The sequence below is a fragment of the Phragmites australis genome, chromosome 19 (genome assembly GCF_958298935.1).
Source record: "Phragmites australis chromosome 19, lpPhrAust1.1, whole genome shotgun sequence".
NCBI lineage: Eukaryota > Viridiplantae > Streptophyta > Magnoliopsida > Poales > Poaceae > Phragmites > Phragmites australis.
In genome coordinates this window covers 2664112-2687359 of record NC_084939.1, presented here as the reverse complement: position 1 = coordinate 2687359, position 23248 = coordinate 2664112, and the positions used below count along the sequence as shown (strand labels likewise).

The 23248-nt window shown below is 44.3% G+C and overlaps 3 protein-coding genes across 6 annotated transcripts; 1 reads left to right on the top strand and 2 right to left on the bottom strand.

Annotated features, from left to right (window-relative positions):
- The first annotated feature begins 2708 nt into the window (after nt 1-2708).
- LOC133901029 (uncharacterized) lies at nt 2709-5002 on the top strand. Its single transcript, XM_062342322.1, has 4 exons — nt 2709-4229; nt 4347-4454; nt 4541-4693; nt 4991-5002. The coding sequence occupies exons 1-4, from the start codon at nt 2709-2711 to the stop codon at nt 5000-5002; spliced, it is 1794 nt and encodes a 597-aa protein (XP_062198306.1).
- A 5623-nt stretch (nt 5003-10625) lies between these two features.
- Nucleotides 10626-13785, bottom strand: LOC133900687 (small ribosomal subunit protein uS8z/uS8w-like). 4 transcript variants are annotated; one of them, XM_062341899.1, is made up of 4 exons: nt 13665-13785; nt 11352-11497; nt 11115-11275; nt 10626-11007 (listed from the first exon to the last, which is right to left on the bottom strand). In XM_062341899.1, exons 2-4 carry the CDS (start codon nt 11482-11484, stop codon nt 10909-10911), a joined length of 393 nt encoding a protein of 130 aa, XP_062197883.1. In that variant the 5' UTR covers nt 11485-11497; nt 13665-13785; the 3' UTR covers nt 10626-10908. The 4 variants fall into 4 exon arrangements, with proteins under 4 accessions (XP_062197883.1, XP_062197885.1, XP_062197882.1 ...); XM_062341901.1 differs by having other exon boundaries at nt 11352-11495; nt 13662-13781; XM_062341898.1 differs by having other exon boundaries at nt 11352-11513; nt 13665-13778.
- Nucleotides 13786-20255: 6470 nt separating this feature from the next.
- Nucleotides 20256-22056, bottom strand: LOC133900686 (hydroquinone glucosyltransferase-like). Its single transcript, XM_062341897.1, has one exon. It carries the CDS (start codon nt 21874-21876, stop codon nt 20434-20436), a length of 1443 nt encoding a protein of 480 aa, XP_062197881.1. The 5' UTR covers nt 21877-22056; the 3' UTR covers nt 20256-20433.
- Nucleotides 22057-23248: the final 1192 nt, after the last annotated feature.

The following is a 23248-nucleotide window of genomic DNA, read 5'->3' as shown; positions in this document are numbered from 1 at the left end:
TAGGCCAGTAAAAGTTATAAAATGATCTTTAGCCTTCATTTTACCTTTGCCTTAAGCAATTTTGATGACAATTGGTGAAGCTAGTAGATCAAATATCTTCTTTTTTTCACCTTGACGGGACTATTCCTTCATTACAAACTCATTGCAAATGTTAGTCCCTTTAATCCGGTTATCATTAATCATCCAAACGCAAAATTAGAGGCCTAGATGCTTCAATGCGTTCTACATTGATGCCTTGATTTGTCGATGGATTACCAAATGACGGTGCACATAAACACATGATGGACAAATCCTTTTATAGCTCACGGAGGGACATCTTTTCTGGCAAAAGGGAATAGACACACATGTTCATGAATAGACGCCCAGTGAAACCAACCGAGAGGAAATGCACACCGTGCTACACCTTTACGTGATCTAATCACGCATCCTTGATTAAGTCCTAACTGCACTAGCTAACATATACTCCCTTCATTCAAGAATGTAAGGCATATTTTGTTTTAAAAAAAGTCAAACTTCATAAGTTTTGATTGACAATTAGTCAAATTATATGCATATTTAGTATACAAAATTTGTTTTAATACATTTGTATTTCAAAGTATTTTTAGTATGATGTTGATATTATAGCAATTGACAATATGTTATAAGAGAAATTAACGATCAAAGTTTAATTTTGATGAAATTTTCAAAACTAAATACATCTTACATTCTTGAACTGAGGGATCCTTTGCATCAAGCTAAAGCTTGGCTACGCCCATGAACCGGCTTTCTTTCTATTCACATATATATGAAGTTTCAAAGGGAGAGAAGAGGGTATTTAAGCTCAATAATTCTAAAATATTCTTACATATACATCCTTTGTCTAGTCCTATTAGATTTTTAGGCTCGATCTGTTGGCCAAAGCTCGGCTTGGGTCTCTGGGATTTAGAACTCAATCTCTCAAGAAGTTGGCTCTTAGAGATGCTAAGATATCGAGGTATGTGACGAACTGCAACTTTGAAGAATTCCCTTGGAAACACATGAGAAAAGATAATGCTTCTGTACATAAAAAGGGAGGGAGGGGCCGCTAATGCCTCTAGTTTGAACAATACATCAGCACATCTTAGACCAAGGATGTTCATGTGTTATTAGAGTTGTTATAGCAATAATCATCTTTTGGTTGGTGATCTACTTTAGTGTAATACCCAAGCATTTTTTTGGCCAGCAATTTGAAATCCTAAGCCAACCCGGTGAGGCTATAATATTGATCAACAAAATCTATAGCCTGCGAACCGAGCTCAGCTTGGTTGGTAAGACCTCCCGGTGAGGCGTGCACTCCTCTCTTAAGAAAAGCCCAGCTCCTCCAGGCCCTTTCCAATGCAGGAGTTCCGTAAAAAGAGTTCAATTTCCACCGCCGAATAAATCCCCATGTTTCTAACAAACAATCTAAACAAGAAGATTAATTTTGGACTAAAGATAGTTATTATTGCATAGTTATGTAGAGCGCTAGAGATTAAATGGTAGTTATTATTGCATAAAAGAAATAATGTTTTGCCTGTACAGAAAAAAATCGGCCTGATATATCCAATATATCCGGTTTACATGTAGACCTTGGTAGGAAAGGACCATATTTAAAGGTATTTGTTTGAATTTTATTTGATTTTTGTTTAAATTTATTTAAATTTTATCATGTATATATGATAAATCATGTTTATCAAGTTTATCCTGATTTGGTAGGGACTTGGGAATGTAACTCCATCCACTCGAGATCCACTCTTGCCGACCATCTCTATTGCCAGGAATGATTTTCTTTTCTTCTTTAGCCTCTTCAACTCTAGCGATGTATATGGAGCGCTCTCGACTTATGTGTGGTGGCTTTGCATGCATATCTGACATATAATGTAAAAGTTATATTTTAGCAAACAAACACATGAAAGGTCACTAAATACGAGCAAACTCGTTTACATGCACTCTCCTCTGGATACAGGAGGACAATGCATGTTTAGTTTGTTGCTTACAAAGGTTCATTGAAAATAGGCAGTTTCATAAGATTTGGTTGCCGTTTCGATTCCTACCAAATTTCAGGATACCCACACAATTTTAGTATTATCAGAGCACACTATACAACCTATGTGAGCAAAAACGACCACAGACTATGCAAAACGCTCGCACTTATTCTTAGCTCTGGGAGTGAAAATAGTTGGTAGGCTAGGTGACGGTTGCATATTCACAGCACGAATTAATTCCAAAATTTAGGATTAACTATCTTCAAATCACAGTATCTTTTTTCTTGAAAACCTTTATCACAATATCATCCAAACTAAAAATCCTAATCGCTCCTCCGACCCATCAATCTTGTACAAGTATGTGCAAGCGAGGATTGTCCTTCCATGGAGCCGAGCTTTGTAAGCCCTCTACCTGGCAAGTGGGCCCGGGAGAATCACACTAAACCTCCCGCCGGGCCCACCCCACTGCCCTGCTACATCGCACAACGCCGACCTCCACCAAAATCTTGCGAGCACGAGACGGCCACCGCCCAACGGGCCCCACCAGCCTCCCCCCTCCTTCTCTATAAAACCCCACCCTGCTTTTTCCTTCGCCTCCACGCCTCCCTGAACCAACCTCCTCCCCCCTCTCCCACTCCGCCGCCCTCCAGCGCCGCGGCATTCCCCCCAAACACCTCGCGCGCACCGCCGCCTTCCGCTTCGCCTCCACGTCCGCCTCGCGCAGCGATGGCCGAAGACGACGCGGAAGCCGTCCGCGCGGCGGCCAGGGAGGCGCTGCTGCTCGACCACGAGGGCCACACCGACGCGGCGCTCGCCCGCGCCCGCGACCTCGTGCTCGCGCACCAGGGCTCGGCGACCGCGCACCGCCTCCTGGGCGAACTGAGATACGCCGCCGCCATCCGTGCGGCCCGCGGGAAGGGGAGCGTGGAGGCCAGGAAGGCCGCGGCCGCGGCGCACCTCCGCGTCGCCCGCGACGCGCTCTCCGCGGCCAGGCGGCTCGTCCCCGACTGCGTCGACATCGCCGCGGCTCTCGGCGACGCGCTCGCGGCCTCGAAGATGTACGGAGAGGCGGAGAGTGAGTTCCTCCGCGCGCAGCGCATCCCGCGCCCCGTCGACCCTGCGGAGCACAACGCGGCGTACGGCATGTACGACGGCTACGAGCACGAGCGCGACCCCGCCTTCGCGAGCGAGAGGGTGGAGGAGGCCAGGGAGAGGGCCCACGCCTCCTACGCCCGAATGACGGTCCAGGAGCTCCTCCCGATCGCCGTCGAGCTGGTGCTCGACGTCGGGAGGCGCCTCGGCGCGTCGGAGGCGCGCAGGCAGGCAAAGCGGGTCGCCGAGACCTTCCCCAAACTGGGGCGCGCGCAGTACCTCCACGCGTACATGAACCTGGAGTTCGTCCGCAGCCTTGACCCGGCCATCGACAAGAGGGCGTTCCTGCGCCGCACCCTGGTCATCGCGGAGCGCGCCGCGCAAGCCTTCCCCAACTCGGCCGTGATCGCCTCCTTCCACGCGAGGCTCCTCTTCATCCTGGGTGAGTACGACACCGCCGAGAGAGAATGCCGCCGGGCGCTTCACATGAAAGATCCTGATGACCCTCAACGCGACTGCATTCCGCCTGGATCCATCAGCGGGGAGAACCACGGCGCAAGGTTAATTTCGCTAGCCTGCGAGTTTCATGAGCTGCTCAACAAGATCCTGATGGCGGCCAGCGACTACTGGGACTCCATGAGCAGCGAGAGGCAGCGCGACGGCTTCCTACGGGTCAGGTTCGATGTGCTGCAGGATGAATACAGCAAGGTCGATTTGTCGCATGCGTTCACCATGTCCGATGCGCGGAGCTTTGTCAAGGAGCACAAGTCTTGGAGGTTTTGGGTTTGCCCCATTTGTCATGGCAAGAAGTTTCTGGACACTGGTTTGCTATTGTCACACATGTGCAGCAAGCATCCGAGGGCAGTCTTACCGCGGCTGCAGTCAGTTCTGGATCCAAAGCTCACTGACAAAGCATTAGAGGCTGATGATTCTCTGGATGGGGTGGCTTTTTGTCAAGATTCAGACGAGCAAGACATGATCAGCTTCGAGAACAGGAGTGATATGTTCAAATGGTTGTTCTATTTACCTTCAAGTGGAGTAGGAGCAAAGCCATTTCCTGAGATACGACAAAAGAAGTGCAAGAAAGGAAATATGCTTCTTGAGAGTATTAAGCAGAAAATGAAGACTCTGCCTACTGATAAATCTAGTGGCGAGGTTTGAAAATTTTGCGTGGCATGGCATTATTTCGCTTCAGTATTTCCTCCATAGATGCATTCTTGGTAGTGGTAGTTTTAAACCGAGACTAATGTTTCACATGTTTTTGCATTGCAGTTTGCCGAGGCTCTTCCTGAAATACAGGAGTTGTGGCACAATTTTCTCAAAGCTTCTGCATTGGATTATCGCGAAATCATCCTGGCGCTTGCAAGATCATTCCTATGGGTTTGTTATCCCAGGATTTTCTCGTTTAGGTCTAGTTACTTATACAGCTATTTGCTCATATTGTATACTGATAGCAATCTTTGCAGAGAGAGTTAAAGAAATGCATGACTGAAGATCCAGAAGTAGCTGCTAAGTGGATCAGTGCTGCTGATATTGATGCAATATTCGCTAATGAGGCTGATGGTTCAGAGACATCCCATGCAAACGAGGGTGGTCGGGAAACGGGAGATGATAAACAGGTGAGATCCGGATGAATGTTGTTTCTGCTTATCTGCGCAGTTTTCCAAATGAATAACCAAAGCTATTCTGTGGACCACTCCTAAGTTGTGTTATTGTTTCATTTGTTGATGTAACTAAAAGTAGAAATACTACACAACAGAATTCCTTTCAGTTTTACTATTGTTTCATTCGATGATATAAAGGAAAAATAGAGGTACTAACAATGAATTCCTTTCAGTCTTACTATTGTTCCATTCGATGATATAAAGGAAAAATAGAGGTACTAACAATGAATTCCTTTCAGTCTTTGTGCACAGATGGGGCTCTAAAGATCATCGATAATCATCAAGAAAGGTAACTTCTATAATTTCCTGGGTATCTGATATTCTTTTATAGAGTTATTTACTCAATTGCCTGTCCTGTATCTAGTTTTGATTGATGTTGTCAAATGTCTAGTAGTTCAACAGACTGCTTCTATCATATGTCAACAACTTATCTTGGCCGTGGTTATACACTCGATGGAATGAACAACGTACCATTATTTAGGGTTGTCTAGTGTAGAAAGAAGGTGTTTCATACACATTTGTTTTCTACTAAAGCATCTAGTCCTGTGGCGCTTATTCATAATAGGATTGTCTGTTAGTGTTGCACAGTACTTTCTGCAACACTTGTAAAGACAGAATACTGTTCTTAGTTCATTATTTTCACCCTGAGCATGCTTTTTGGAAAAAAAACAGTTCAAGTTCACGAGAACTATTTACTTTTTTCTAGAATGCTATTGGGATTTTTTTTTTTTGCTTGATCATATTGAAGGTCTGGTCCTCTAGAGCCAAACGGATAGTGAAGTTAACCAGGATATTATTTCATCATAACACCCTGCCATTACTGTGCCACTGGTTTCTTTTTTAGAAATTTCTCCAGACTTTTTTAATATCCAAACAATCCCTTTCACAGAATGTCCTTTTGTTTCCTGACCTACTCAGCTCACAAGTTATTGTTTCAGTGAGGTTCATGCTGAAGGTGAGAGTTCTGAGACCCCAGCAAACAACACAGAATTGCCAGATCCACCAATCGAAGTGGCAGAAAGTGCAAAAGTGGAAAACTTGGAGATTAATCGAAAGATCAGTGAGCATCATCAAGAAAGGTAATAATGCTCTGGTTTAATTCTGTTCTATTACTTCCTGGCTCTGCTTTGCACCCTTTTACAGAGTAATTAAATCGATGCCTGTCCTGTACCTAGTTTTGATTGATGTTGCCAAATGTCAAGTAGTTCAACAGACTGCTTCTATCGTTTGTCAGCAAATTATCTTATTGATCATGATTATACACTTGCTGTAATGAACAACATAACACTATTCAGGGTTGTCTAGTGTAGAAAAAGGGGGTATTCCAAAATCATTTTCTTTTGCTAGTGTCCTGTGGTGCCTGTTCATAACAAAAGTATTTGTCTGTGCTGCACTTGCATAGAACCTTCGTCAACACTTGTAAAGATGGAATACTGGCTTTAGTTCTTAATTGTAAGATAAATGGATAAGTATGAATTCGTCCTGTATATTCTTATATGTTTTAAAGTAACCTTGTATATTCCATGAAAACATGTCAAAAGTTAATTCTAAAACTGATGGTTTATCTTGAGAGCTGTAATGTGTTGTTTCCTCCATCCATGCCAGCGTGCAGTATGGGTTTATCGTACTGGTTCTAGAAAGTTTATTTGCTCTAGTTATATATGCTTCTTTGTGAAGAATTAAGTTCATTGTAAAAGAAATGAACATATGTAATAACATTAACAAGAAGGGGAAGTTTAGTTCCTTATCAATAAGGTTCGCTAGCAAATACCAACCAAGACTTCTGATGTGCAACAGATAAGCAAGTGTTACTCACTAGCTTTCCACAATCTAAAAATATGTGGGTTTTTCTTTTTTGATTTTCTAGAATGCTACTGGGTATTTTGTGGTTGGCCATATTGAAAGTCTAATCTTCCAAAAAGTCCAGCGGATACTGCAGTTAACCATGTGTTCACAAAGTGGGTCTTATTTTATCATCAGACTGCCATAGTCATGTCACTGGTTTACCTTTTAGAAGTTTTCTACTCTATAAAGTGCAAACAATCTCCTGTCACCGAATGTCCTTCTGTTTTCTCTATTACCTTTTATTTTCTCACCTGCTGAGCCCACAACATTCGTTATTGTTGCAGTGAGGTTCACGTTGAGGATGAGAGTTCTGAGACCATGACGAACGACACAGAATTGTCAGATCCACCAATCAACGTGGCAGAAGGCGGGAACGACCTAGATGCGAAATTGGAAAATCTGCATATTGATCCGAATCCTGACAGCTTGATCGCAACTTTTGAGGGCAGCTCAAGTGGCCAAAATGGCCGGCAGGTCTGAAATATCAGTCCAGCATGGTAAAGGAAAAACGTCTTGTAGGTTGTAGTTCAAACGTCAAAAGGATATTCATTAGAGGTATTGATGCATGGCTCATATCTTGAGGTCCCTGCCTGGGATTGTGAGAATTTCTAGTAGAAACATTACACAGTTCATATTCCATCTAACAAATTCTAGAGTGATGTCGGTACTTTTTGTGTTAGATTGATTATTTTACTAATGATAAATGATTAGGGAATTTCTCGTTTTGGCTAATCAACATTTGCACGTCGTAGTGAGACACCTGCCAGATTTTGACCTTGGGTCGCCTTCTCCAGGCGGCGCGAGGGGCGACCCCTGCCCTAGACCACCATGGCCGCTTCTTGCCATTCGACGTTTATATGCCCGTTTATAGAGTTATTTACTCGACGCATGTCCTGTATCAAGTTTTGATTGACGTTGTCAAATGTCTAGTAGTTAAAGTGTTAAATAGAATGCTTCTATCTTTGTCAACAAATTATCTTACTGATTGCAAGTATACATCCGATGGTATGAACATCACAACATTATTTATGGTTGTGCAAGTATACACCCGATGGTATGAACATCACAACATTATTTATGGTTGTCTAGAGTAGAAACGGGGCGTTTAATACACAATTTTTATTTAATAAAGCATCTTGTCATGTGGTGCCTACTCGTAATAATGTAGTGTTTCTCTGTGTTGCACAGGAGTTTCTGCAACACTGTAAGATGGAATGCTGTTTTTGGTTCATTATTTTCGCCTTGAATGCGCTTTTCAGATAAGTTGTTTAAGTTCAAGAGAACTATTTACGTCTCTTTTCTTGAACGCTATTCGGGGTTTGGTGCTTGGTCATATTGAACGTCTGGTCCTCTGGAACCAAACGGATAGTGCAGTTAACCATTTGCTCACAAGGAGGACATTATTTCATAATAACACTTAACACCCTGCCATTAACGTGACACTGGTTTCCTTTTTAGAATTTCTCTACTCTGTAAAATCGATTGTTCATATTGTGGCCATCAATATCCTTTATGTTGAAACCGAACTCTTGAAATGTGATGAGTATGCTTGTCTTGAAACTTTGCCAAGGTAATCAACTCTTGAATCCTGATTCTGATGAATCCGCTCTGTAGCCTTTCGATTCTGAGTTGCTGGCTCTGTTGATGTGGATGTCTCTGATGCAGTCAGTAAAAATTGTTAGGAGAGTTTGCTGGAGCGTTTCAGAGACTGCAAGCTCTAACCAGGGGTTCTCCTTGCAGAACTTGCTCATAAGATCAGATCCATTTTTCAAGCTACTGCATTTTGCGCAACACAACACATAAAAGAACAAGCTATTGTTAGTTTGTTTCTTGTTACTCTCAAGTTACCATTCTGGAATGGGTGGAAGAAAACCAGGGTAAGTTTTTTATGCATATGACGAAGGTGATCGAATTGCAGGTGAATTCTATGTACACATGAAAATATGATCAAAGACAGTTATGCGGATTGTTCTCTTTTGAAAGTTTAGAATAGGAAAAAAAATCTATTTTTCGTCTCTCAACTATCGAGTTGGTTTAATTTTCGACCTTCAACTTTAATACTAGAAATCTTTAATCCCTCAACATTTAAAATCGTCTGAAACTCATCCATCAACCTATTTCAGAGTAGTTTTGCACACGTGGTGCTGATGACTTGCATCCCGCGTGACCTGACCATACTGACCTAGTCTTTCCCATATTGGGGCCCACCTGTTAGCCTCTTCTTCTTCTTCACTCCACCTTCCGCCTCCTCATGCTCATGGTCGTCGTGATGCCATAGCCCCACTTGTCCAGTGACTCATGTCGGTCGCGCTACAGCGAGTCCATGACCCGGCCTCCTCCGTGCGCACCACGCTCATCGACACGCTGCTCCACGAGCAGGACTGGTGTGCCCACTAATGACCTCGCCGCCTACCACCTGGCCCTCCCGCTCCTCTGCAATGCGCAGAGGTCGAACGACCGTGCGCATGTGCGGAGGTCGAGTGATCGTGCGCGGTGGCCAGGGCTCAGGCCAACGGTGGAGATGGTGCTCCGGCGGATCTCGATCCAAAACGGCGAGCGCATGAGCATCGCCTCGATGCGGGAAGTCAATTTCTAAGGCTTGCCGGCAGCAAAGTCGCTCAGGTGGAGCTGCCCCACGGTGGCCGAACGGGAGGGAGAAGGGGCTACGAGGCGGTGATGCTACAGTGCATTTTCGGCCGAACTGAATGGCGCATCAGCATCGCCTCGATGCAGGGAGTGAATCCCTTCATCGAGGTGAGTCGAACCTCGCCCCGGTTGGACCGGTGACGGTTGCGCGGGCCTCAGAGTGAAGGAGCTCTGGTGGGGTGGCAACGCAACGGCTAAATGGTCAAATTGGAGCGGGGAGAAGGAGGAGGTCGAGGCAGAGCTTGTGGCAAAGTAGCTCACCGAATTTGACCAGGCTGAGGAGAAAAACGACGCGGCGCACCGGCGGGATGAAGCAGAGGAGAGAGGGTTGGCGCACCCACAAAGTGTTCCGCGAAAGCTTTGCCGCTATGGAGATCGATCGAGAGGAGACGCGAAGCCAAAGCCCTGTTGTGTTTCATCGTTGTGCGATTTTGCCACCGGTCGTGTTCACCGAGCCGAGCCGATGGGAAGCTCTACTGATCGAAACCTCACCTCCGATTTGTCCCTGTCGCACCAAGTCCTACGGTCGCCACCTGTCAAGCCCATTCACCGCACGCGCCCCTAGAGCTACTGACCACCACGCCATGGAAGATCAACTAGGCGCAAATACCGTCCGTCATCCTTACTGTGCGCTGCCTGCCATGGAAGAGCGAAGATTGATCAGAAGCTCCGCTGCGTTGAAGCCCTATTGCGTGGAAGATTCGCCACGCCGTCGCCCTATGGCCGCACCGCCTCTCTTGCAGGTTGCCGTCCTCGAGCCCGCGTCGTCCTTGCTGTCACGTGAGTCCGCACGCCCCTACTACTGCTTACTGCGGAGGAGGTATGGAGAACCCGGCCGAAGGTGCTAACGCACCCAATGAACATGTATGTCCACGTTATATCCAATTTAGATACCCACATGTACAAAAACATCATAAAATGGCTCGAGAGATAAATAGCGAACGGTTTAGAAGTTGAAGGACTTAAGATTTCTAGTTTTTGAGATAAGAGATGATTTTTAAATCAATTCGATAGTTAAGAAAATGAAAAATGGACTTCCTTCAGAATACCTGTAGAATTTGTCCCGCAGAACAAAAAGCATCCGCTGGCTGTGATTTCTCTGAGCTGTATAAGCCCTGTACATAACATGCCAGGGACCAATAGACTTTGGTCAAAACGACTGTAATCCATGTGTACAAACACATGGACTACAAAGGCTGACAGGAACTTAGAAGGCACATTTTCAGAAATAAGACTGTTCCCCGTGTCCGTCCCCTGACCAAACAATTTCTGCAAGTAAACATTCGTAAATTAAACTAAGTTTCACCGCAGTGGCTACTAACATCCTCATCGAAACTCAACTAGAGCACCTAACACTTGTCATTCATGCATAACATGTCCAAGAGAAAGCACAAACTACAAAGGAACCAGCAACGCAAAACTTAATCCGCTCTCTACTCCAAATGACGTACACATCAATCAGGCAAATTCAACAACAGCCAATACAAGCAAGATGCACCACTAGGCACGTGATAAGTTGATAACATTCCAAAAGCACCACAAAAGTAAAATTCATCAAAACTACTAAAACGGCTCAAGGCCCCCCAAAGTGCATCCATTAAATGACTAGGAATGGGCAGGATTCATCATGAGATAAATATCCTACTACACCAATCGATAATCCTTTTGCAAAATTTCATTCAGTAAAAGAAGCCGAGCACTTTGCCACCAACGTTCTTCCTCCTGGCTTCTTCATGATCCATGATGCCAGCAGAGGTCGTCAGGACAATGTACCCAAACTGCACGTCAAAGAGTGAGAAATGATTAGATCATGATAACAAACTACAAGGACACAGATTCGCAAACTTATATTTTTGAGAAATGATAATGTGGGTAAGAAACAGACCTGACGAGATGGAAGCAGCCTGGCTGTCCAGCCCTCGATTTCCTTCACACCAACATCGAAGCGAGGGCTGATCACCCCGCACTTGTTGAGCCTCCCGTTCAATTCAACCACAATCTTCCCGGCTCGGTGGTCATCAACATACTCAAACTCGCCAATGTAGCCTATAGAAATGATCAGCAGTCATGAGTCCATGCTCTCAGATACTACCTAACAAATGACATGTGAAAGACAACTAACCATGGCGTTGCATGACAATAAGGAATTTGATGATCACTTTTGAAGAGGGCCGGATCATGACTTGTCTCTTCCCACGCTTCTCTGCATTGTACATGCTCTTCAGCGCGTCGTTCAGGACGCTAACCCTCACCATCTTTACCTAACCTGCAGATGTGCACACCTACAAATTTGTAAGACTACCATATGTTACAAACTAAAAAGGATTATACTGGCTGTTTTGAAACAGAATAACTGAGTAGAGGGAAATAATGGCATGTTAGGTATTCGAATAGCAGTTAAACTAAAATGGTAGCCTTTAAGAGGTTGCAAAGGAAGATAATTTATCACAAGTAAAAGGAGACAGATAGAAAATTGCGCATATACATCAAAATGACAAGACGAAATTGCTATCACCCATAAGATTCTAAATAATAATGATTCCGTTGTTCACAAACTACATAGTTAAGATGGTGTGCAAAATGGTGAAGAATCAGAGGGGCTTTTATGGTGCCACAATACAAGGAAAAACAAACCAACCAGCAATTGTATGAAGCAACAAATTCATACTAAAACAGGAAGGTAGATACACCATTCAGTGCACAATCTTAAGTTCATAACACATGCCTTCCTACACAGGAAGGAAAAATGTGCCAATATTAAGAGAACTTCCAAACTTGTAACGGCAGCAAAGAATAGAAATTAATCAATTCAAGAATCAAATCAACGAGGAAATTTCATGGTCTAAAGTTAGGTGTGAACAATAGGTAGTCAGTAAAGAGTTTAGTACACATAAGCAAAGCATCTGCAGTTGACCAGTTGGAAATGGAACTAACCCATGTTTAATGTCAAAACAACAATCAAAGTACAGCACAGTATTTGAAATGCGTAATGATATACAAATTAGACAGTGAACTACACGATTTCACAGAGAATTAGGCACATATAGAAATCATCAGTTCATGAGAAAAATTACAAAAAGTCAGAATACTGTAAAGGATGCAAAATAGAGCAAAACAGCAGGTAGCACAGATAGACTATCATTAGAGATGTGGAACAATAACGTGCCACTGATCGAAAAAGACCACAGAGAAAAGGTAAAAAAGTTCATATAACAATACTATTATGACTTTGAAACAAACTAAGTAATGAGTTCTGGGCATCAAACACCAGCAAACTCAATGCCCCGGGTAACACAATACCAAAACAAGATAACCATACTTAACCTGAAGCAGAATAGTGAAATCACGATTACTAATAGAACAAGATCTTTATATATAAAACAGACGGCAGTGGGCACAATTACACATGCAGAAACAAAATATTCAAATAAGTAATGATTATCAGACATATCACACCATATACAATCTCACACCCTACTGACCAAACTAGTAGATATGAAGAGTAAAGTGAATGGCAAGGGATCTAGAACATCTAAGGTGAATGAATCAAAATTACACATCTGAAAAATTAGGAGACATTGATCTAGGAATTTTAGAAGGAATCAAGACCATTTCAGCAGTTCCAATTTAATCCAGTCAACAACCTGACAGCATAAAACTGAACTAGAGTGGTGTTTGTTTCAAAAAAATGGTAATGTAAACAAGACATGAATGAGACAACATGTAATTTAGTGATGCAGCTAATGATCAGCCAACTTGTTGGGTTAAACTAAACAAAGGTTTCAGAAAGCACCACAATGTCTTGTTGCGAAAAGTGGTATCCGATAACTATCAGATCAACCGAGAACCAGAGACGTGCTACATTGCGGGACAGAAATGTGATCAATCTGACAATTCATAAGCAACCACTCCAGTGATCAACAAATGATTCACATCAAATAAACAGCATGATCCAATGGCCTTTAAAAAACAATCAATAGCTCACAAGAACCAGATCCGCGCAGCTCAAACAAGAAGTTCAGAGGTTTTAACGATGATCCAAATACGGTGACCAAAACCCTCTGATAAGTGGTTCAATTACACAAACCACCGGACGCACCGCCGATAGAGATATCAGGAACAAAAACCAATCTTTACACACGCACAAAACCATCTCATACAGGCGGGCGCGAACCAGGAGAGCGCAACAGGTTTCGCACTGGCCCGAATCCACAGGCGAGGGGACCTCGGCCGACCGCGGCGCGCGCAAACGGAGCACAAATTCATCCATCCGACGTGATCACCCACAGGAGCGATCCGATCACGCGGTGAAACCTACTGCCGAACGAGACGCGGCTTGCCCTAGGACGCCTCAACTGGGCTAGCGCCCGTGCACGCGGGGACCGCAGGGGCCACGGAGAGGGAGAGAGACGGGGGTGAGTGAGCCAGTCACCTTTGGGCCTCGCCACCGCCTCCCGGCCTGAGGGATGAGGACGAGGTGGCTCGCGCCGCCGGGAGAGGGAAGCAAAACCCTAAGACGCCGCCGGGAGAGGAGGGGAGTGTGGAGACGAGGTGGAGCAATTATACTGCGGCAAAGAATGGCTGGGTCTGGGCCGTGGGCCGAAGGTGGTCCGTGGGCCTTAGGTGGGCTTTGGATCAGCTTGGGCTCGTAGAGGGAGCCATTAGTTGTAGGCCTTCGCCCGCTTAGATGGGCCGGCTGGTTATGGATATATGGGCCATGCCATCAAAAGCTGTCGGAAAAGTTTCCGTCCATCATATGTCACTATTTGAAATTTTTTTCAATCCATATATACCGTTGACATTATAATGGTATTAATTTTAATGACATATAAAATGAAAAACTATTTTTTTTCTTTTTTATGTATCACTACTGTCAACTCTGTTACAACGATAATATCATATCTAAAAATGAAAATTTAAAGTAGTAGTACCTGAGAAACAAGAATGTTTCCGAGGGTAACTTGGGGATTTTTAAGAGTTTTCCATGGCACACAATAAATTATCTCGGAAACCAAACCCTACCGACCAAAAGCAACAGCAAGCGTATTAAACAATGAGTTTCACACGTGTCCTCTCGGGGAGAAAGACTTTGCACGTGTGCATCTGACTGGTGAATTTGACAAATCTTATCCAACATGTCGGGACAGGCAAGCTCTCGAGAGTTCCGGCGAACGATGTGTCGTGCAAAATTAATTCAACTTGGAAGTCTGTGTGTATATAAAATGTGGTGAGCACGTCATGTGGTTGTGGTTTGCCGCTAATCCACGACAGCTCGATCGTGACAGACCACAACAGATAACAACTAGCTGGTAAGACGATCCTCAAACATATTCTCTTCGTTTAGTTTCTTTTCTCCTTATTCTCATTTCTTTTATTTTTAATATTTTTTAAAAGAATTCATAAAATAAAAAGGGAATCTCATCGTACATGAAATAATCTTAAAAAATTCTTTAGGAACCTAAAAAATTGTTGGAGCAAAAAAAACGAAAAACTTATTACAAAGAGATTCTCGTATGTAACTCTCTCTCCTCTCTCTCGTATTGCCAAAAGATGAAGAACTATAAATATGGATAGAAACTAGAAAATGGCCAAGAATTGACAGATAAAGCATTATCCGTTGTGGGAGCTCACTGCTTCAATCGTGTTGAAAAAAAAAAACATGCCGTCCAATTTGTTGGCCCCTTCCAACCAACATGGCCGTACCTTGCTGGTCCCATGAAAATCATTGAAACTAGAAAATAGCTTGCTTGCTACAGAGCATGCATAAATTAAGGTTGTTTGGTAGAACTCTTCAACCTCTAATTCTGTGTTAGAAGTGATTCTATAGTAGAAATAGATTTTATAGTGAAAGTGATTATGTTTGTGAAATCGTTTGGTATGTTGTGATGGAAGTGATTTCTGAGAGAAGATTGTGTTGAAATTAAGGAAAATCAGCCGAGAATCGATGAAAGGTAGATTTTTTGACTCTCACTTCACAGTACAAAATATAGAAGTGATTCTCTCTAATTCTAACACGAAATCGATTCAGCAGTAAAATGTTTAATAGCGCTCCCACCGATTAACATAATCAACTATGGAGCGTACCAAACGGCACCTAACTCGGCCCCAACTCAAACATAATGGGACGACGAAAATCGATCACCATAGCAGATGTACAACAGTACGTACTTGGACGTATGTAGGCATCCATCGTAATTAATTGTCAGAAAACTCTGGAAAATCCCAAGGATAGTGCATCTATCTAGGAGCCAGAGCCACTAGCGCCACGCGCCAGATACTGCACGAACAACCTATCTAGGAACAAGGAGCACACGTCATGCATACGTGCGCACCAGCGTCAGCAGTGGAATCAAACTTTTTTTTGGCGTCTGCGAAAGGAAAAAAAAAGCAGCAGCTCCTGTCGCCATCATCTGGCGCCAACGATTTGGCATCTAGCTAGCCTGGGATGAGCTGGCATCAAGGTTTACAAATACATTTGGACTTTGAAAACCGTCCGGCGACAGTAACTGCGGTTATCTGTTAACCGCACAGTAATTAAGTGTAATTCGATAGGAATTAGTTAATTTTTTATTTTTTAATTTTGATTTTGAATTTGATTGGTAATCACACGGTTTATAAATATAGTGTGGACTGAATCGTGTAGTAACTGACATTAAATTGAACTCTGGTTGGGACGAGATAGCCGCTTTGTGTTTGGATGAAGCGCCCTCCCAACTATGCTCATGTGCCGGTTCTGCATCCGGATGCGTCCTAACCGTGTGACTATGTCGTTTGTCGTGCATAACACAAAAATTTGGACAGCCTGGAGGACAAGCAGAGTGTGAAGCAAGGAACCGAAGACGCCATGGATACAACAACAACATCATGTGGTCACGTTTGAAATGTGACAATTTCACGTAAAGCCACACGAGTTTATAGATTTGTATAAAATTCCACTGGAGCAAAAGAGGCAGGTAGAGCCAAGCCTTAGCTGTGATGGTTAGCGAAGATGGTTGCACCTACTATTCTGTAGAGGTTAAACCTCATGTTATTCCCTGTGTTTTCTATTAAGGTGGATTTTTTAGCGGTAGATGCCATACACATTGATAATAAGGTGTATTTGTTAACTCTGTTAATTTTTAAGTTTCGTATTTTTAGTCTTCAATCGATATTGTATGAGTGGGTACGTATAATAGTGTGAGTACTACTACGTCTATAAATTATATTAATGTTTCTTTTAAAAAAGCAAAAGAGGCCGGTACAGACTACGTAAAAGAGACTTACCTCAGAACCGTCTCGTATAAGCGCTAAACACTCTCAGGGTGCTCTGGTAGCTACGTTAGCTAGCAACGGCAACAATAAAAACGTCTCCATTTGATTTATTTAGTTCATGCTCCTCATTTTGTCATATTTGCTTCCATAATTATTTAATTTACTAGTATGCTGCATGCGTTTTACATATTAGATATGGGAGCATACGAGATCCATATGGGAGAGCATGAAACTACGGGAGCACGTGTGACTCAGAGCAGAGCACGCGGGAGGCTGTGGGACCCACACAGAAGGGCACGGGAGGGGAGGAAATTGAGTGTTTATCGAGTGGTATGAGGTGTGTAATTTCTACGAAATTTAAAAGTAGTCTGCAGGATGTAGTGACATATCACCGAAAAAAAATACTACGTACTTTTTAAGTAGTAGAGATTTATTTTAAATTAGAAAGTTAATTACTAGAGGATCATATTTTACCATAAGTAGTTCATGACTCCCGATTTTCCTGGCGCTCTAGAACTGCCGCATTCTCCAAAAGAATAATAAAAAAAAAACCTATGACCTGATGCGGCGGCGGCAAGTGTTGGGATCGATGTTTAGTTTGCGATCGATACGAGGTAAGGTTGGGACAGTAGTTTGTTTTGGCTTGCAAGTGGTCTTTCCATTAAACCAATTTGATGTCAAATTTCATGAGCAGCCTTGACATATTAGACCTCTAAATTAGTATAGATGCATCATGCGTCTTAATGATTCCTAAGCAGCTTGTGTCTGTCGTGCACGACACAAAAGTGGAAAACAATGAAAGTATAAAGAAATGTCGTATTCATAGTTCCGTACGACATTGAGTAGATAATCATTGTCACACATTTATAGTCCAGAAAGTTACTCATTATCCCGCGATGGAAACCTAATTAGAAATTTGCATAGGTATCAAACTCAGCTACTGACAATAAAGTTGAATCTTTACACGAATGCATATAATACTCATGTTCAACGCTGCTTTATATACAAGTCATAATATTTCAAACACTAGCGTCTTTATCGGATTAAGAGTTTAGAAGGTTCAAATCACTCAAACAGAAACTAACCTAAGTATTTAACAAGTGAATATATTGTTTGTACGGGATAGCACGTATTGGAATATCGCAAGACAGCTAGCAACCATCTTATAACTATGTACGATCCGCAAATTCTAGAAACCCACTATTCAAATTTCAAACCATAGCGTCAATCAGCATGGACAACCTAAAATCATGGCCCATGCAACCCTTTCATCTACCTAACGTCCCAACCTCAAAATCAAATGTCCATGATTCATATTTTGAAAACCAAGTCAGTTGTTAGTTGTTACCACACATCCGTCCTATCCTCCAAAAGCCAAAACCATCCAAATCCACCTCCCATTTGACTGTGCACAAGCAGCGGCAGCACCAAACGGACCCAGGGACGTCAACACCGGATGAGGACGCAGAGGATCCACGTGCGGTCGCAAGCCGAGCGGAAGCTTCCCGCGCCCGTGGCCCTTTCGTCCCGACCTTTTGCGACCGGCCGTTTCCTGGCTGTCCCTGTGTCTGCCTGTGTATGCTCACGGAAAGAGACCCGTGGATCCGGCATTGGTCCTTTGTCCTGTGAAATTAAGGCTGTGTTTGTTTCTGCTTCTGAAACTGCTTCTGCTACTGGCAGAAGTCAGAAGTCAGAAGCCAGAAGTCAGAACAAACGAGGTTCTGGAGAAGTGGTTTTTGGAGAAGCCAGAAGCCTGTTTCTGAGGAAAATGAACTAAAGCTGATAAGCTCGTTGAGATGTGCTTCTCTGAGAAGCTATGTGCTGAGAAGCCAAAAATTTATTGCAGAAGCCAACAACCTATTTTCAAATATAGCTTTTCAGAAAAACCAAAAGCACTGCTTTTCAGAAAAACTCAAAAGCAGAAGCTCAAACAAACACGGCCTAAGTTGATAAGCTTCTTTGGACCTTATGCTTGATTTCTAAGGGAGCTCGTTTGGTACAACTTTGCAAAGACCCGTTTGGAACGTGGGAATTTACCCGGATTATGCGTGGATCGACGTGATTTGATCCCTTGAGAATACCCCAAGAATTTCCTAGACTACAAACGAGAATTGGCTGGTACACAGGGGTGCAAATTGATGAATCTAAGTGTATCTACCTATTCTCTTTAATTTAATTAATAACGCTATTTTTTAAATTATGTAAATTTATAGAAAATTAGTGTAATTAATTGAACTAAAGAGAGTCATTATGTATCCTTAGGTTTATCAATTGCACCCGTGCGGGTAAATGTTGGTCTGTGAGAAACGATTAACAGAGAATGTACACGAACATGAAAAATCCAATAGGACATGCGGACACATGGCTTATCAGAACCGTTTATTTGCATTCAGATTCGTGTTAGAGAGATAAGTGAAAAAATATATGTTATATAAAAAAATCAATAGACGGATGAGTATTTGATAGGAGAGATAAAAAATTGAGATAGACCAAACATGTATAAAGACATGCGACATTGCATTCCCCGAATGTACACTCTTGATTTAGAGAAGAAAAAAAAAGGGGGTAAATGAATGTGGTCTCGTGATGATGTTACTTGTATACTACACTTTTGTAGATATTAGATTGGCATATATCTAGTACAAAGGGGTGTCGGGTAGTAGCCGTACGTACTTGGTTTCTTTATATCAAATTGGCAAGATTTGGAGGAATAAAACAAGATATAGATAGGACCTATGCTGCTGCTTATTAAACTTTGAATATTCATCCCACGAGCAGCTGCCGCTTTGGCCATCCGAAATGCGAAGTGGCACACCACTCGACAAGGATTTCAATCACGCCCACACCATAGCATGGCAGAGCAGTGCAGCTAGGTCATCAGGCAAAATGCCAAAGCACTTTTTAAATTGGTGCAGACAAGAACATGAAGAGGAATCTATTACCTAGATTAAAGCCTAAGAATGGAATCGATTTTAGAGCCAAGCTAATGTCGCACTGTTTATGTAGGTCACACATATGTACACGTAAATATGTACGGATATGTATATGTATATTTATATATGTGTACATATATATTTTCGAAATATGTATGTATGTATGTGTACATGTATATACATATATATGTATCTATATACATATACATATGAGTACATATTTTTTTTTTTTGAAATTCTAAAAAATAGTGAAAGTAATAATAGTTATATTGATAAATCGGTTGAAATAATCTAAAATGCATAGAAAAATATCTAAACTCAAAAAATTATGAAACAAATTTAGTTAGTTTCGTATTACTATCATCTGGAGTATATGTTAATATTACGTGTATGCATAAAAGTACCACTGTTTTTCATAACTAAATGAATGTGTTAAATATTGATAAATTCATAAATAAATATTGAGATGTCCAAAATTAGTGAAGTTAATTTTTTTAATCTTTTTTTATGCTCTGTACAATAAAAAAACAAGCGTGACGTAGACGTGCCAATCTGCTTAATATCTTTTAAAAAGCTGTGCTTACCAGATCAGATCCTCAGATGAGGAGGCATCAAGCACATTCTTAATTCGTAGATAATTACAAGGATTGGTGGCCAGTGTTATTCGGACATAAACACACAAAGTCAAAATCTAACTCAGATTCGTAGATAATTACAAGGATTGGTGGCCAGTGTTCGGCAAAGAAAGTTTTGATATGCAAAATACAATTTAGAATTCAACTCAGATTTGAGGTGTCCGATTTGATAAAAAAAAAATAGATACAAGTGTCCAGATAACAGTATTGATGGTGCATGCAACACATACATTTCATATTATATTCCATATTATGCATGAATTAAATTGCTAAAGTTTAAAATACTTTACAAATTACAACTTACAATTGAAAGTTTAAAATAAAAATATTGAACAAACCGTAGGGACGAGATGGCGGAGGATTGCTCCTTGTACTCCCTCGGCGTCTAGTTATCTCCCTCTGTCCATTTCCCCACCACCTCGGCCAAAGCGGCCGCGGCGGCGCCTCCGTCGCGAAGGCCCTCCGCCGCGGCCTTTTGTAGATCCACCACCTTCGCTCGCACCGTGGCGCCTTTGCCTTCTCCTTCCATCACCTCCTTTACTACTGACGCGATCTTCTCCCTCCCCTTCGCTTCCGGCACCCGTATCGCGGCGCCGACGCCCTCGGACAGCATCACCGCGTTTTGCTTCTGCTCGGCGTAGAGCGGCCACGCCACCATCGGCACGCCGTGCACCAGGCTCTCGAGCACCGAGTTCCACCCGCAGTGCGTCAGGAACCCGCCCGTGGCCTCGTGGGCCAGCACCTTCGTCTGCGGAGCCCATGAGGGCACCAGGAAGCCCACGTCCTTGGTGCGCTCGACGAAGCCTTCCGGCAGGTACGCGAAGGGGTCCTTCTTGCTCTCGGCGTCGTAGTAGTTGTCGTTCACGGCGCCCTCGTCGCTCGGGCTCCGCACCACCCACAGGAAGCGCTGGCCGCTGAGCTCCAGCCCGAGCGCGAGCTCGCGCATCTGCTCCGTCGGCAGCGAGCCGCCGGAGCCGAAGGAGACGAAGATGACCGACTTGGCCGGCTGCCGGTCGAGCCACTCCAGGCACGCCGCGCGCGGCGACGACGCGGTGCTGTCCGTCTGTATGAGCGGGCCGATGGGGTACACAACCGGGCGTCCCGGCTCCGTCTGGCGCAGGATCTTGGCCGGCTCCGGCTCAACGGCGTCGAAGGAGTTGACGAGGATGGCATCGGCTTCGCGGTACTTGGCGCCGTGGTGGACCATCCATTTATAGCACGGGTTGGACTTGTCCTGGAGCGGCATGAGGATGTCCGGCCCCGGGATGGGCACACACCCGGGCAGCCGGAGCGGCTCGGCGAGGTCCCGGAACTCGCCAGGGATCGAGACGTCGAGGTCCGGGAGGTGGAGGATGAGCGTGAGCCCGTGTAGATTGGTCGGCAAGAAGAGGTACCTCCGCGCCACCCCCGCGTCCCGCGCGGCGTCGAACGAATCCGCGCCGAAGAGGTCGGCGACGAACGCGACGAGCCGGGTGGTCTTCTTGAGGCGGACGAGGATGTCCGTGAGTGCCGGGACGGAGCGCGCGCACTCCTCGGACATGAGCGTCTCGATGGCGGCGCCGCGGGGCAGGTCGGAGAGGTCGACGGGCGGCAGAGAGAGCGACGCCACGGCCGGGGGCAGCGACGCGAGGAACGCGCGCTGCGTGGCGGAGGCCGTGGACGCGAACGTGATGAGCGTGGCTGTGGCCCCGTGCCGGGACGCCAGGCGCTTGGCCAGCTCCGCCAGCGGGATCAGGTGGCCCATCCCGGGCGTCACCAGCATCGCCACGTGCGGCGGGCGCCCCGCCGCCGCCGAGCCATTGCCGTTGCAGCACGAGCCGTTCTCCATTGGACCACGTCGCGTCTCGGGCGTTCGCGGGTGGGATCGATCTCACGGTTCTTTCGATCGGGTGGTGGTTCTTTCCACGGTGTGTGTTTCGTCTCGTTGCCCCAGAGCTGAGCCTGCCGGGCCGTGTGTTTATAAGGGGAGAGGCGGTCAGTGTCGTGGTGGGGCCCGGCGAGTGGTCGCCGGAGTGGAAGAGGCAATAATGTAGCGATGATGGAAGTGAGGTCAGCAAGCTGTCATGATTACGAACGCCGAAGCTGAGGCGAGAAAGGGAGATCGACCGATCGATCGAGAATGGGCCGGACCTACCATGATTACGAACGTTGCATGACTTGGGTTCGATTGGTTTCTGTTCTTAGCGTTGGCAAGAATCGTTTATTTTTCCATGTGATTTGATCATTTGACAGGTGCGTGTCACCAACCAGGTTTGATACAATCAATCGGATTACCAAGTTTCTGTGAGTGTGTACTTCATTTGAAGAGGTTGCTGATGACGGTGGTACGTACTGCTGACTGAGCTTAAGCCGTCGTTAAGTATTTACTTGAGCCGTGAAGATGAAGATGAAGACGAAGCTCATGGTCCATGGTGCCGGTGAGCAGCTCCATCAGCGCCTGGTCCGTTCCGAGGAGGAAGATGAAGCAGGGCTGGTTCTCACGGGCCGTCCTGCTACGGTTTGGAAACGGCGGTGGGAAACGTACGTGTAAGCAGGGGACCAGGGAAAGCGTACGTGTAAGCAGCGGGCGTCATGCGTGCACGTGTGTGTCGCGAGGCGTTCCGGGCTTGGTCTCGGCGGCGGCGGCTGGCGTCCGCGTTCACAATGGGCTGTGCGCTATTTTGGGCCGTTTGTTTGTCTAAATTTATCTTAGTGCTATTTTGGGCCGTTTGGTTGTCTAAATTTATTTTAGTTTAATTTGGTATATATGTATAATTTTATGAAAAAATATATTTGGTTGTTTGTATTTACTATTTTAGTTTGATCCGACGATGTAAATATACATCTTCAGTCTGGCTTGAAAATGAAGCTCCATTCGAGTTTCACTTCGCATCCTAGCACGACGGATGCATGCTCCTACATCTACACATGCAGACGGACCTACTTATTCGTGTCGTAAAATTATTTTTATATAAAAAATCAATTACAATATCAACTCTTAAATCTGTTTATACGACATCAAATTCGGTCAACCAAATAGAAACAGCTCAGTTTATATAGATATATACAACTAACCAAATATTTTTCTTTTAAATAAATATGACGCTATCCAATCAATCAAACTATACGATATAGGTCTACAAAATCCTACCCGATGAAACAAACATACAAGATTGTTACTGGCCGTCCCTGGTAATTGAACAGTAATGGTAAATCTACAG

Excerpts from the sequence above, each read along its gene's own strand:
- LOC133901029 (XM_062342322.1), top strand. The coding sequence starts at position 2,709 with ATGGCCGAAGACGACGCGGAAGCCGTCCGCGCGGCGGCCAGGGAGGCG. Across the intron at positions 4,230-4,346 it reads CTGATAAATCTAGTGGCGAG|TTTGCCGAGGCTCTTCCTGA; the intron begins GTTTGAAAATTT and ends TTTGCATTGCAG. Across the intron at positions 4,455-4,540 it reads TTGCAAGATCATTCCTATGG|AGAGAGTTAAAGAAATGCAT; the intron begins GTTTGTTATCCC and ends CAATCTTTGCAG.
- LOC133900687 (XM_062341899.1), bottom strand. The coding sequence starts at position 11,484 with ATGGTGAGGGTTAGCGTCCTGAACGACGCGCTGAAGAGCATGTACAAT. Across the intron at positions 11,276-11,351 it reads TATTGTCATGCAACGCCATG|GCTACATTGGCGAGTTTGAG; the intron begins GTTAGTTGTCTT and ends TCATTTCTATAG. Across the intron at positions 11,008-11,114 it reads GGCTGCTTCCATCTCGTCAG|TTTGGGTACATTGTCCTGAC; the intron begins GTCTGTTTCTTA and ends TTTGACGTGCAG.
- LOC133900686 (XM_062341897.1), bottom strand. The coding sequence starts at position 21,876 with ATGGAGAACGGCTCGTGCTGCAACGGCAATGGCTCGGCGGCGGCGGGG.